Source organism: Spea bombifrons, chromosome 4, assembly GCF_027358695.1.
Source record: "Spea bombifrons isolate aSpeBom1 chromosome 4, aSpeBom1.2.pri, whole genome shotgun sequence".
Lineage (NCBI taxonomy): Eukaryota > Metazoa > Chordata > Amphibia > Anura > Pelobatidae > Spea > Spea bombifrons.
Window position 1 is genome coordinate 89,021,573 of NC_071090.1, and position 16,386 is coordinate 89,037,958.

General features: G+C 38.8%; 1 protein-coding gene across 1 annotated transcript in view; it reads left to right on the plus strand.

Moving 5' to 3' along the window:
* SLCO3A1 (solute carrier organic anion transporter family member 3A1) overlaps positions 1–16,386 on the plus strand; it is a 109,969-nt gene that overhangs the window by 9,058 nt on the left and 84,525 nt on the right. The window contains exon 2 of the mRNA XM_053461810.1: positions 5,671–6,136. Coding sequence (XP_053317785.1) covers positions 5,671–6,136 — 466 coding nt within the window. The remainder of the gene's footprint in view (positions 1–5,670; positions 6,137–16,386) is intronic.

The window sequence follows — 16,386 nt, forward strand, 5'->3', positions numbered from 1 at the left end:
TGTTATCCTCTCTTAGGGTTTGTGGATATCGATACTAGAGCCCAAAGACAGACTTAGATTATGAATATTTTAATAACAAAAATACAGAGATTACACAGTGCCAGAATTACAAAAAACAAGACATACAAAAGAAACATAAAACAGCAAACAGTTCTTAAAAACAATGGGACTTAAACACAGGACCCTCACTCACGAGTTTCTCCAATAAGCCGGCCTGCGGGAACTCCTTAAGTCCAGACGGTTCTTACGATGTTGTTCCGATCAGAGTATATCATGGAGTTCTGCTTTGAGGTCGCTGCATTGTCCCTAAATCAGACTTTTGCAAGCAAACGCCCCTCTGACCACATGACCGATTATATGACACCATCCCCAAGAATCGGGTCCCATCTTTGATGTGCCAATAAGTTATGGTGGGGTAAAGGTGATGGAAACCCCCCCACTTAAGATAGGAATGGAATTCCTATAACTAAGGATCCTTATCAGTTAGGCCATGAATCACCACAGGGGTCCTTTGGGAAGATGACACCTCTAGCCAGAACAGATACAGAGGGCATGCACAAAGAAACACATTAAATCAACCTCAGATTAACTCATTGAATGCTTAAACAAAGAAACTAACCACCTCTGCTGGGTTACCCTTCCATGCATCCACTACATTATATGAGTTAGTCATGACATGCCCCATTTAAGTTGTATTATTCTGCTTGAAAATTGGGCAAAATAGGCAGTTGTCTCTGGAATGCTATCACTTGCATAATCTGTACCATCTGATATCCTTTATGTGTTTTACGTATCTTTCTCTATACCCCTTTGTGTTTGTTGCCCGGGCTTGCCAGTGTGCATTAAAATGCTTGGGAAGTCTGTTAGGGAAATGTGGTTCGAGTAGACCATAGTTTTTTTTTCTTTTGTGCTGAAAAGTTGCATTGAAAGATGTAAATGGTAGCTTCAACGTTCCATGATGGAATACTTGGCCCACGCCACAGTATCTTATATGCCGTAGACTATAGGTGATTCCTTGAGCGATACAGGGGTCTATCAGTCATTGCCAATCAGCGTCTACAGACAGATGGACATATTTGTTTTCCCCTGCCCAACTTAAACGATCATGAATTTGCATGGAATCATTTGTTTTTTTTAAAAAAAAGCAACTATTTTGTTTCTGCCTGACAACACAAAACACAAATAATGTATGAAACAAAGTGCTTTCTATAAAGATACTGTAGCCTTTACCGGAAAGAAAACACCCTAAGCAAATGTTGCAAACTGTCATGCAAATAAAAAAAAGCAAGCCTTTTTAAGGTCAGCGTAATTTAGAGTAACTGACAGAACAGCTGCTGCTTTTGTAAATTTTTGTATACCTTCATTATCAAGAATGGATTTCTGTCTAACAGACATTACCATTAACCCTATCAATGCGCAAATAAAGAGGTTAACAAAACGGTATTATAATAAATCTCAATAATGATGCGAAAGTAACACTCTGGAGAAAATGGTATAATCATTTTTTTCTAAGGCACTTTTCTTTTTTTTCAGGAAAATGGATCATTTTTAAAATCACAGAGCGGTGATAGACCTGTAGGATACTATTATGTACTGCAGTGAAAATGGGAGGCACTGTATTAACTTCCATAAGCCGCAGCCTTGTTCAAATGGATAATATTTGCTAATCAGCGAAATTCCATTGTTCACAGATATTAGGTGGCTGCTGACGTCAGTAGAAGAAACTAGCGCATAATCACAATTTAATCTGCTGGCAAAAGTTGTGCCATTTTGTAGGTCTTGCAAAAACCTAGCTAAACAAATAAGAAAATACGTAAAAGCAAGGTTATATTATTCTTGGGCTAAATATTGAATTAGATAAGAACCACAGACGTTAAAGATAACTCCTAAGAGACTACTCCCAGCATAGAACCGCAAGGTAATTCTAATTGTCTCCCTTTCAATTTTCTTTTTTTTCTATTGACATCTCTAAATACATTGTTTTGTGACTTCATTCATTGCCTTTTAACCCCTTCAGGACCGGGACGTACCTGGTACTTCCTGGTCATACGTCACTGCCAGACCGGGACGTACCAGGTACGTCATCGATGATGCGCGATCCAGCGCCGCTATGGACGGTGGGATCGCGAGGGGCGGCTGCTACTGTCCATAGCAGCCACTCCCCCTCAATTCCGTGCACGTGATCGATTTGAAGCAAATCACAAGCACGGAATTAAAATATTTAAATAAAACTGCGGTCTTCAAGGGAAGACGCAGTTCGAGGACGCCGGTCCTGAAGGGGTTAAATCTTCCTATCCAAAGCAAAACAAGAATTCAGCACAGACCCAGCACATACTATTCAAAGAAATGTAATATTGTTAAATAAATATTAGAATAAATACCTTCATAAATATTGGGGATTCAATCACACTGTATGACCATATATTGCTTAGCCCCCCACTACGTCGAAGTACCCCACCCCAAGTTTGACTGGTACTATGTAATTTCTTATGGCTATATTGCTTATCAAAGAGCTGAATCAGAGGGACTGCTTTGCATTTTAACCCAAATGAGACTCTGAACCAATTTAAAGCAATCTCTGGACACCATTAATGAGACAAGGTATGGTCAGAACCTGCAAATATGCACAACAACAACAAAAAAATACATATGTATATATATATATATACCAAGGTGAGCGCACAACCTAAAAGGGATACAAGGTATACACTTCTAAATCTGAAGGTCAAGATATCTTTACCTGTTTACTCAGCTCTAGTAGTAGATGTCAAATCCACTGGTGTGTGAATCTTTTTAACGCAACTCTTTTATTATGTAGGATAGAAAATAAATAGTTTGAATAGGTTTTGATTGTTGTACACTGAACTATATTAATGTCTCACTGCAGTGGTATAACGACTTCTCAGTTTCTCTGTGTGGACTGTATGCAGGTAGATGTTCATTTGTGGTTAACCGCCTGCACACTTAAATAGATCTGCATTATTAATTATCTCAATGCCGTTTACCTGCGTATCGCAGTGATTGGATCAGTGGTTTCTCTGCAGCGTTGTGCCTTCCTCCAGCGTCCATGCCCTTCATGCGCTGTGTGAATGAGGTACATGATTCAGCAAGCTGGCTGGTGTCTGTTGCTTACTTAGCTCTTGTTAAAATAATTTCCCCATATGGACCTGAACATCCTTGTAATATAACCGTAAGGGAAAATGCAAGACAGTAACCTGTGTAAGGGGAAAATATTAAATAAAAGCCAATACTAGGGTGATTCAAGATTTTTTTTTTTTATCTATCGGCATAATCATTTAGTTCCATAACACACATTATTATTTAATCAGCGCTGAGATCAACTAGTAATGTGCAAAATAATTTCTTGACATTCCTGGCCTTTGCAATTCTACAGTGGCTATAATAAAGATATGTTCTTTGTGTATGTGAACAAATTAGGCGATGTATACCTGCAACTTTGTAATCCTCGTTTTTCTGCAGCCTGTGTATGTGCTTGCTGTTAGCATTTGCATCTGTTGCAAATTGCATAAGTTTTGCCTGAAAGCCAAGCAACCATCAGGAACGTTAAACAAGCAACTTGTCAAAATGTTCATTTTGCAAAAGCAGCACAAGGTAAAGCTGCTTCACGTTGGCTGCTGTGCATGTAATTTGTGAATGATCTGCATTGGCTGAACCTTTTCCAGATGGATTGTACAGTGGATGTAAAAAGGCTGCACATCCCAGTTAAAATGCCAGGTTTTTGTGATTTTAAAGAATGAGACAAAGATAAATCATGTCAGAAATGTTTCCACCTTTAATGTGACCTATAACGTGAACAATTCTGTTGCAAAACAAAACAAAACTCACAATAACCTGGGTGCATAAGTGTGCACACCCTCTTATAACTGGGGCTGTGGCTGTGTTCAGAATTAACCATCACATTCAAACTCATGTTACATAGAAGTCATTACACACCTGCCATCATTTAAACTGACTCTGATTAATCACAAATAAAGTTCAGCTGTTATAGTAGGATTTACCTGGTTTTTGCTTAGAGTAGAAGCCATGGTCCCCAGAGAGCTTCCAAAGCATCAGAGGGATCTCATTGTTGAAAGATATCAGTCAGGAGAGGGGTACAAAAGAATTTCCAAGATATACCATAGAACACAGTGAAGACAGTCATCATCAAGTGGAGAAAATATGGCACAACAGAGACATTACCAAGAATTGGACGTCCCTCCAGAATTGATGAAAAGACAAGAAGAAAACTGGTCAGGGAGGCTTACAAGAGGCCTACTGCAACATTAAAGGAACTGCAGGAATTTCTGGCAAGTACTGTCTGTGTGATACATGTGACAATAATCTTCCGTATTCTTCATATGAATGGGCTATGCGGTAGTGTGGCAAGACGGAAGCCTTTTCTTACAAGTCCCCCAAAAGCATGTGGGAAAATGTGTTGTGGTCTGATGAAACCAAGGTTGAACTTTTTTGGCCATAATTTCAAAAGGTATGTTTGGCACAAAAACAACACTGCGCATTAACCCCAAAAACACCATACCCAAAGTGAAGCATGGTAGTGGCAGCTTCATGCTTTGGGGCTGTTTTTCTTCAGCTGGAACTGGGGCCTTAGTCAGGGTGGAGGGAATTATGAACAGTTCCAAATACCAGGCAATTTTGGCACAAAATCTTCAGGCGTCCGTTAGAAGCTGAAGATGAGGAGGAAGTTCACCTTTCAGCACGACAACATCCCAAAGCGCACATCCAAATCCACAAAAGCATAGCTTCACCAGAAGAAGATTAACGTTTTGGAATGGCCCAGCCAGAGCCCAGACCTGAATCCAATAGAACATCTGTGGGGTGATCTGAGGGCTGTGCACAGGAGATGTCCTCGCAATCTGACAGATTTGGAGTGTTTTTGCAAAGAATATATATTGCCACCCTCAATATGTGCCATGCTAATAGACTCCTACCCAAAAAGACTGATTGCTGTAATAAAATCAAAAGGTTCTTCAACAATGTATTAGTTTAAGGGTGTGCACATTTATGCAACCAGGTTATTGTGAGGTTTTTTCCCCTCAAAGATTTCAGCTTGTTTTGCAAGTGAATTGTTCAAGTTATAGGTCACATTAAAGGTGGAAAAAGTTCTGACATGAGACTTGTTAAGAAATAATTAGTAACCTGACCAATATTACCAACCAAGTTGGCACAGCAGGGTAGGTTTGAAAATAAGTAGGTTGTTGTTTAATCTCCGCCCTTAACACAAAATATAAATTTAAATATTGCATCATGATTTGCCATGAGCTTAAATTGATCTTTAATTAAAAATAATTTAAAATGTAAACAATATAATGCGGAGCCAGCCTGGGGAAATAAGAGTGTGAGGGAGGGCATATGTGTATCCAGAAAGCCACTTACCACCTTGGAACAATTATGAGGGGAGTGCAATTTGTTCTCAACCACCTAATTCCTGTACCCATGTAATTTTCTGCTGTTTGTTTATTTTTATTGTCACCACTGATAAAATGTCAAAAACAAAAACAGTTGATTGCTTGAGCAATTAAAATTAATTCTTTTTATATACTGGTGGCTTTTAGAAAACATTAACAGTATATTCTAACCTCCAGTGGTTTAAGAGTAAGTCATGTTTGTGAACCTGAGTGGACCTGTACTAAGATCTCTTTTTCTTTGTAGGTTAGCGTATTGACAACCTTGGAACGAAGGTTTAACCTGCAAAGCACAGATGTTGGAGTGATTGCCAGCAGCTTTGAAATTGGTAACCTTGCTCTTATTCTGTTTGTGAGCTACTTTGGAGCCAGGGGACACAGACCTCGTTTAATAGGGTGTGGAGGTATAGTTATGGCTCTTGGAGCTTTTTTGTCAGCGCTACCCGAATTTCTGACTCACCAATATGAGTATGAATCAGGAGATATTCGATGGGGAGCAGAAGGAAGAGACTTTTGTGCTGTTAATGGTACTTCGAATGCAGAAGCACCTGATCCAGATATTATCTGCAGGAATACAGCTACCACCAATATGATGTATTTACTTCTGATTGGAGCCCAAGTTCTTCTGGGAATCGGAGCTACTCCTGTGCAACCACTTGGAGTTTCCTACATTGATGACCATGTCAGACGGAAAGATTCCTCTCTCTACATAGGTACAGTAAAAACATTAATACCACAAAAAGGTTTTCGATTTATAGCTTTCGCCGTTGAATACACTAGCAAATGGCACCAACCATGTAGCTTTATTGCTGCGCCTGTGGCTGATCCCATTCTTTAGTGTGTGACCACTGGCTGGATATACATGTGGCTGCACACAGCACAAAAGTGCACCGTGCAGCCATGGATATCACTCTCGCTGCTGATTTTCATTCTTAGTCCCATAACAAGTTGGGTAATACATTTGATGGGAATGGTTAAGAGGATGTGGTCAGAGATATATTCCACTATAGTTAACAACTACAGAGACCAGTTGTCTAACTGAGTCTCCAGGGTGGTGTCTCTAGCCCTGTTAGGTTTACTAAGGTCACTAATACAAATATTTTTATGTGTAATAAAATCCCCTTTTCTCCCTATTAGGAATGATTAGAGCTCTGTTGATGCTGTTTCCTTCCTGGGTGTCTTATTTTTAGCTTTGTAAATATTTGGATCTCATTCATAATATATGTATGGGCTTTGTTAACTAGTATATTGTCAACATCCAAACACAAAATCGACACAGCTGCAGTGCTCAAGGTTTATTATGTACACTACCGTTGAAAAGTTTGTGGTCTTTTTTTGGAAAACAGGGACATTTCTAATTGTTTAACATAATTGCAAAATGGTTTTCTAATGATTAATTAGCCTTTTAAACTTGCATTAGCGTACACAACGTGCCATTGGAACACAGGAGTGATGGTTGCTGGTAAAGGGCCTCTAAAGATATCCCATTAGAAATCATTGTACACTGTACACTGTATTTCTGATTCATTTGATGTTATTTTAATGAACATTTGCTTTTTACATTTGAGTCACATATATGTAAATATTGTCAAAACAAGGACAATTCTAAGTGACCCAAAACATTTTAACAGTAGCGTATATGTGACTCACCCCACTATACAAGTGCGTAGGAACGGCTGCTCAAACTTTAAGACAAAAGTCCAATACAAAACAGAAAAAAGATAGTTCCCAAGTTTGTTTTGTTTTGTCAATATCACCATGTTTACCTGGGTGGGGATTTTTAACATTGGTACCAAACCCTAAAATGTACTGTTGATATGTGTAATGCGATGATTTTCACATGTTCAAAGTTGTGAATTGAGAAAACAGTCCATGTTGATGAGTCACTAATTGTTAAAAGTAGCAGTGGTAAAACAGTACAGAAAATCATTCAAATTGATGTATTCCTTTGTGAGATCTATTTCTATGCCACATGCTGCGTCCTCTTGCATAGTGCAGAGTGAGAGTAATTTCCATCATTTGGAATTATTAATAAGAATTGCTCCCTATAGAATGAAACAATTAATATGGCTCTGAAAGCTTCATGTAATGCAGCAGGAGGCTGAACGCCAAATATTGTCCAATTTAGTGATGTGCTCTTTCTGTTGCTGTTACTTGTTAAGTTAGGAGAATGGAATATTGAGATGAAGCTTAGTTTCAAGATTGATCTGTGTATTAGCAGGGTTACAAGTTACTGTAATTTGGTAAAATATAACATACCCCCACAATACTTCAGATGTCGGAGCTGTGTTGAGGCATGTGGCGGTAGGCATAGAGGGCTTGGACCAACACTCGAATTTGGTGGTACTGGAACTGGATGAAGTCAAAGGCGTGATCACCCTACCACTACCTTGTGATGTTTAACTGAAAGCAGATCTCCACAACCGGTACATGATCCTTACTGCCCATAGTTGGACAGCTATCTGGGGCAGGGGTTGAAAAACATGATTGTACCACAGAAACTTGGACTGTTGGGAAGTATCACTATAAGCATGGTGAAAGTGTTAATGCAAGCACAGATTTTGCAATACCAGGCATCTTGCTATAGGATTTCAAGCTTTAAAAAGCTTTAATTATTGTACTGCTGGTGTGTGTAAAGGCAGTGTATGTGTATATATGTGTTCATGGGCAGGTGTGTGTAAAGGCAGAGTTTAAGGGCAGCGTATGTGTGTTTATGAGCAGGTCGTGTGTAAGGGCAGTGTATGTGCATATGTGTGTTTATGGGCAGGTATTTGTAAAGGCAGGGGTTTGTAAGGGCAGTGTGTGTGTGTGTAAAGGCAGCGTGTATGGGCAGTCGTGTGTGTAAGGGCAGTGTATGTGTATATGTGTGTTCATGGGCAGGTGTGTAAAGGCAGTGTCTAAGGGCAGTGTAAATAAAATAGCCTCTGTTAAAAAAATTCCTGGGGGGCACAAAAGGAGCTAGCTATGGCTCTGATAGGACCAATGAAGCTCAGAAAAGGTTAGCCAAGTTGCCATTTATGGGATGTATCAGACACCAATGTGTAGTTAAAGGTGAAGGATGTAAGTTACATGATGCAAGGGTATTTAACCCAGGATATAAAAGACATAACTGAATATAGTTTAGGAAATGTTTAATCACCTATATGCGCTACATAGACACTATATTGGAACAATTGTACAAAAATTCTCTCTTATAAACGCAATGTCTCAGAGTCTCCTTTAGTTCATATTTAATTAGATGCAAAAGAGAGAAATTAATAATATCATAATCACCTGTAGAATGATAATAAGCGAAAGATAAATGACATTACTAGGTAAAGGAAAAGTAAAATACAGAGAAACTGTATTTTATTTGCATTTTTTAGCAGGAAAATTGCTCCATGTATTCTGTATGAAGAATTTGTGTGTATGTTGGCCAAAATGTGATTGTCTCTCGTTATTATCGGTATTTTGATGAAATTGCAGTAAGCTGCTACTTTTTGTATAAACTTGTTGGTAGATGAGTGGGCTTTGGCCTATTATGTGTTTACATTATGATGTGTTTCATTTCAACACCACCGCTAAAGAGATAAACTGAGATCTAATAACCTCCGTCGGCAAAATTATCTGCCCTTCATAAGGCATAACATCAAAGAAGAAGCCATTTACTTCTCAGGGGGGCATGTAAAGTACCGTACAAGCAGAAGCGAGGATCCATAAATTACATAATGATGGTAAGTCTGTGTAGCCCCACGCTGCTTCCATGCACTAAAAATACAATAAACACTGTTGCAAACTGATTCCTGCTGACTGATACTTTCATATTTTTTGTTTTCTAAAACATATGGTGTATTTTATTTGGTGATTTTCTTTTTCAGCACAGAGAGAACCTTTTCAGTTATTTTTTTCCTGAAATTTCAATGACATTATTTTCAATAGCAACAACATTTTATTTTACCGCAATGTTCCCTAACTATGATTCTAAGTGTTGTGGTATTAACTTTCTTTCCTACAGACAGGGACGTCCTTAAACATAAAGAAGAATCTACTATAGGTTTACATAGTGTTCTAAATATACACATTTACGTATACATTCTAAATATTATATGATATTCATATAAGTTAAAATAATAAACAGACACCATCTGTGTTAACTAATAACACATACCGTATTGGCTCGAATATAGGCCGCACTTTTTTCCCCCACTTTAAGTTTTTAAAGTGGGGGTGCGGCCTATATTCGGGGTCTAGCGCCCGACGCCCGGGACATGCAGTCCCGGGCGCCGGGCAGGCAGCGGGGTTAAGATACAGATCCCCCGCAGCGGTGCAGCGGACCTGCATCCTTCTCCCCGATACGCTCAGACAGCCTCCCCTGCCAGCACTTCCCACGGGGGGGGGGGTGCCGGCACGGGAGGTTGTTTAAGCGTTTTACCTCTGCCCACCCCCGACTTACCGGAGCAGACTCCCGGGTGTCTTGCGGGGCCGGTGGGAGACATCTACGCAATACGCGCATGCAACTTCCGGTACCGGTACCGGAAGTTGCATACGCGTATTGCGTAGATGTCCCTCGCCGGCCCCGCAAGACACCCGGGAGTCTGCTCCGGTAAGTCGAGGAGGGGGGGCAGAGGAGGACAGCGGCAGCGTATCGCGGGGAGGGAGGACAGCGGCAGCGTATCGCGGGGAGGGAGGACAGCGGCAGCGTATCGCGGGGAGGGAGGACAGCGGCAGCGTATCGCGGGGAGGGAGGACAGCGGCAGCGTATCGCGGGGAGGGAGGACAGTGGCAGCGTATCTCGGGGAGGGAGGACAGCGGCAGCATATCTCGGGGAGGGAGGACAGTGGTAGCGTATCTCGGGGAGGGAGGACAGTAGCAGCATATCTCGGGGGGGGGCAGAGTGGCAGCATGTTTTTTTTGGTGCTTTTTTAAAGAAAAAAAACTTTTTCTTTAAAAAAGAACCAAACTTTTTGGGTGCGGCCTATATACGGGGGCGGCCTATATCCGAGCCAATACGGTAAATGATTGCATTCTTGTCTATATTGAATACATCATAGAAGCATTCACAGTATGGGTTGGAAAAAGTGTGTGAGGCTGAAAAAAGAAAAGCTAATTGAAGTCAGGCGTTAGGAAACCTGGAGTCCAATGAATGAAACTGGATTGGAGTTATGTTTTAGAGCTACTTTGACATAAAAAGCACTCAATGTTTAGAATTTGCTATTTTCAAGAAGCATCTGCTGCTGTTGTTGCTTCTGATGATGAAGAACTGCAATTAAGAATTCTTGATTTGCATAAAGCTAGAAAGGGTTACAAATTAAAATTCAAGAGTTTATATACTCATCAGTCCACAGTTAGACAAATTATTTATAAATGGAGAAGATTTAGTACTGTGGCTACTCTCCCTAGAAGTGGGCGCCTAGCCAAGATGACTCCAAGCGCACAAAGTAGAATGCTTAATGAGGTAAAAAAGAACCATAGAGTGACTGCTAAAGGCATGAATGAATCATTGAAACTGGTTAACATCGCTGTTCATGAGTCTAAGATATGCAAAAAATTGAAAAGATGTGAAGTCTATGACAGGACACCATAAAGAAAGCTGTTGCTCTCCAGCTTAAGAGCACCTTGACACTCCACAACGCTACTGGGGAAAAGTTTTGTGAACTGATAAAACTAAGGTTACATTGTTCAGGAAGAACATGCAGCACAACGTGAAAACATCATCCCAATATTGAAGTATGGTGGAGGCAGCATCATGATTTAGGGCTGCTATGCTGCCTCAGGGTCTTGACATCATAGAGGAGACAATTAATTAATTTTAAAATTATCAAGGTATACAGGATAATTTAAGGATAGCCAGCTGAAGCTCAGTAGACATTAGTAAGGAAAATGACCCTAAACATAAAAGTAAATGTATTACAGAATGTTTTTTTTTTTAAAACAAAAAAAAGAAAAGAAAGTCCACATTTTGGAGTGGCCCAGTCAAAGCCCAGACCTTAACTTATTAGAGATGCTGTGGAATAACCTCAAGAGAGACATTCACACCAGACACCCTAGGAATATGGCTGAGCATAAGTATTTCTGTAAAGAAGAATGATCTAAAGTCCCTTCTGAATGTTGTGTAGGTCTGATTGGCAGCTACCGGAAGGATATTGCTGCCAAAGAAGGATCAACCAGTTATTAGATCCAAGGGTTGACATGAAAGATTATTATTGTTTATTGTGTGTTATTAGCTGAAGCACATTGTGTTTGTCTATACTTGTGACTTAGGTGTACCTCAGATCTCATTTTATGAACAATTAATTTAGAAAACCAGGTCATTCCAAAGGGTTTAACTTACTTTTTCTTGCCAGGGCCCTGGTGTGATAATTGCCCCTGGGCCCCCAACTTCAACAGCTGGTCGGTGCCATCATTGCCCATTGCCCCCCCCCCTTTCCAATGTACACTCTTGCACACATATGTAAATACACACAAATTACACACACTTACTCATACTCACACGTACACATTCACACGTACACATTTTGTGTTAGCTGTGCTTGAAAATACATGTTATAAGACCCCACTACATGCCTAAAACATGTTTACCGGCATACAATGTTGTATCCATTATAAAAAGCTACAAGTAAACCACAGGAAACAACTTTATCTATGGATTTTAATGGGGCCATTTAAGCAACCCCCCCTCTTTATTATTCTTGTATTCATAGATTCAAAATCTTTCAAAAAACAAACCTATCCATGTTTTCTTGAATTTCCATGATTTTAGATACAATTTTACATGCAGCGGTAAATGTAAATATATGATGAGAATTATCGATAAAGCTATACCATATAATATATATCTAAAATCATTTAAGCAATTTCTACAGGCTAATATGTGTCTGCTTGTTTATAACATGCAGATTTTTCACGTGGTGAATAATAAGAAACATTTAGTTATTCTAGAGATCTGTGTGTATCCTTGAATATCTTAGATAGATTAGTGGGAAAATGGAACGAGTAAAGTTGTTTCCAGCTGTTGTTACATTCTTTGCTGGGTTGGCCAATACAGTGTATTATAGTCGCCAGCAGTTTTGGTGATGTAAATGACCTTTAAACAGCATTGGAGTGTTACTATAATGGGAATGTTAAGCTTGAATTAAAAAAAAGAATGTTTTTTTAACGCAACATTATTGAGGGTTTCAAAAGCATGACAGATCAAAAGAGGGGACGCCACAAAATGCACAGCTGGTCATACCACACACATTTACTCTGAATGTGCTAAAGATAAATGTCATTACTGGAGTGAATTACTTTACGTGATAGTGTCCTATTAACTGCCACCTAGCTAAATGAGTGAGTATATGAAGATACTCCCTGTAGAATTTTTTTTTTAACATGCTATACATATTATGGGTAAAGTGGACAATATAGTGGATTCAATGAAGGCCAAAGGATGTGAAAAATGTTTCCATGTCCTTATGAACAGATTCATGCCTCACAACTCACCCTACTTACATGGGATAGGCTGCTTCTGGAGCTGTGTCCTGCAAAAAGGGAGTCTAATCAACTGAAGTGACTCAGTCATGTTGGCTTACTGTATTGTGTATCTGGAGATGTGATATCGCTTAAAACTTACAGTGACAGCATGGAACTTAGTATGAAACAATAAATAAGAAGCCAGTCAAAGCATAGGATGGCTTCCGGTGCACGGGATAGCCTTACACCCGAACAATCACTGAGCCTCAGCGGTGGTAGACTCATATGTGTAGTATGGAAGCCTCCAGTTTATACTTAAGTGTGACGTTCTGGTCTCGGGGGAGTAAGTGATAGCGGTTAGTGCCTTGTTAACAGCCATACTAAGTGTATTAAGAGGTGTTTAAAAAAGAAAAAATAACTGTACCTGCATGTTGGATTAGTTTGCTGGCATACATCATGCAGGGTTCAAATATTTGTCAAGAACGAGTGCCCTCCAACCTGTCAAATCCCTCCCCAATAACAAAATTAAATAATGAAATGCTCATATTTATATATATATTTATTTCTGAAGGCCATCTGAACGTTTGTGGACTACATTTCCCATTACCCTCAGCCAAGATGCTGATTAGGGTGATAGACATTGTAGTCCACAAAAGGTTCATACCTGGCATACCCACTTCAGGGCTGGGGGCTTTTTTGACATTTTTTTCCATATATTTCTTAACCCCTTAAGGACAGAGCAGTTTTTTGGGTTTTTTTTGTACCTTTCATGAAAATTGTGCAGTGTTCGTGTTTAGCTGTAATCCTCTTCTTTCTCATTTAGAGTACCCATACAAATCATCTAGTCTAATCATCGTCATGACTCTTTAGATACCATTATTTTGATCATATCCTCTAATTTACTATTAACAAAAAATTAAAAAAGCACTTTACTGACTTTTATTTTAAAAAATATTTTACTTATCTACAACAGCTAATGAAAAAGCCTGCTAAATATATTCTGCTATTGGCCCTGAATTTAGAAATATATTTATTTTGTAATTTTTATCTATTTTTATATTTTCTCTCTCTCTCTGATCTCCAATGTGTTTGGACATATAAAAAGAAAGTTTCTTGGAATGGATGAAGTAATAAATAGGGAACATAATGCTAGTATAAGCATGTGGTAAGAATTAAAGTTACAAAAATGGCAGCCACACGGTTTTAATACGTTTAAATGAAAACATGGTGTTTTTTGATGTTTATGGATGCAGTCTTTGTAAAATGTACAAAGGTTTAGTCTGTCTCTTTCCCTCTATAAATATCCACTTACTCTTAGCCCTTGACCATTAAAAACGCATAGACCAAAATTGTATAAATTAGATTTCCGCTGGAAAATATAATATGTCACAACAAAATTAACCTAACCAACCCTGGCATAAGTGTACTGCTGACATGTTTTTGTTCGCTGAAGCCACTGGCTACAAACTGCCATCACCACAAACAGGGCCAGACCAAAGATGTCCTACTACTGCACTATGCCGGGATAACATTTGTAACTGAAAACCGTCAAGCTCCAAATATAAAAAGAGGGAGGGAGAGTGGGACAATTTTTTTGTCAAAAAATTCAGACATGGGATTCTCCTAGTGGGCCCCTCTAAAAATATCATCTCTTCCTGACATTTAGTGAGCCCAGCTCACCTGACTATCCACCAAGGCTTTAAACTTTTTGCCCCTTATGCTGTTGGCTTATGTCCCATCCAGTCACAGTCAGGTCACCCTTCCTGGGAGCATATTAACCCCTGCAGGCGCTTATGTACTATGTACTTGGTAGAATCTTAAATACTAATAGGTCCTGTGAAATGCACATGTGACTATTCAAAGTGAAGCTGAATTACTGCACAACCCCCTTTGGCCTTACTATGTGTGTTGGAATATCTTTACATACAGCCATTTTTATTATTTACATTTCAGTTTACAAAATTAGTCAATGACCTCACAATCAATAAATATATAATAGGCTTTTTTAATCTTTAAACCCCGTGCCCAAAATTATCAAATCAACGTATGTATGGGATAATTACTCACATCTGCAGACTTGCTGAGTCCTAATAGAAATCTGTGCCTGCAGCAGAAAACCATTTAAATCGAATGATCTTCATCAGTGTGCCAGTCATTCATTTTATTGTTCGCCATATGTCTTTCGGGTAACTTATGGCCGGCAGTAAATTGTGGCTTTCATTCTACACTTGGAAGCAATGCATTGTGTTTGATTATCTTTAGCTCTTAGCATAATAAGTAATGGTGGACCAGTAAATATCAATTTGGTGGTCAGCCTTACTGTTTGAGATCAGGATCTTGATCCCAGCTGAAATAAATATACCGGAAAAGTAATATTGGCGTGATTGACAATTGAGGGGTAAAAGTCTCTATTAATTTGTTTTTTTTATTAAAATGAAAGACAATATTGGATATTACCATATTGATATCTGAGATGTAAGTCGTATAAGCTTTCAACAGCTTTTTGTAAAATAAACTTTACACATCTATATCCGTTTTTTGGATATAAGTTTGGTGTTCATGTGAGCTGAACAAAACCAACTGTGGTGGATTATTGTACTGTATAAGGCCTTTACTCATGTCTAAGCCAATGTGTGTATGAATAAATGTATATATCTTATATCTTATAAGGGGTTAAGGGTTGCACAGTATAATGTCCTTTCTTTATAAGGTGACAGATACTCTTTCAGTAAGGAGTGGATATACCTAGTGATACTGAAGGGTCACCTACTCATCTTTATGTTCAGGTAGGTAAATATAATTTGTACTGCGTGCAAAGAAAAAAAGGGGCAATTTACAACAAAGCCATTCCAGGCCTGGCAGCAGTAGTTTATTTTATTTTTTTATAGTTGGCCCAATTCTATCTCTCTCACCATCACATTCTTTTTCCTATTACTAATCTGTAAAAATACTTATTTTTCCTTTATAAAAAAGATCTACCTATAAGTACAGGCTTTTAATAATAAATGGCACTTTTAATACATAGTACTCTAAATTGTGTCTGCATTTATCTAACAGAAAAGTAACAGAACTGTACAAATGTAACAGTGGCAGTTTATTATACTGCTGAGAAATAATAGCTCATTAAAGAACAATAACATTCAAGTTCAAGACAGAGAAGACACACATTAATTTTCTTTCTAGGACATAAATTGTGTCTCTTAATACTTTTTCAAGATTTCAATTATAAAGAATATGATGACTATCCAACCTATGAAAAGCAAATTTGTAACTGCTGCAAGTTATATCTAGCTTAAACCGAAAAAAAAATGTCAATCGAAATGTATTTGTACTTTATTATAGATTGTTTGTTATAGCTTACAGGATAAGGGTGGAAACTATGTAGATGGATAAACTGGCCAGAGGAATGGCATGAGTCCACTATGGGCCAAAGCCAGACCTAAGGAGCTTATCAAGGTGCGTATGTGTCAGGCCAGCTTGGTCTAAAAAAGTATTTTTTTGTGTGTCTACGATTTTGAACAATTGGACGAGT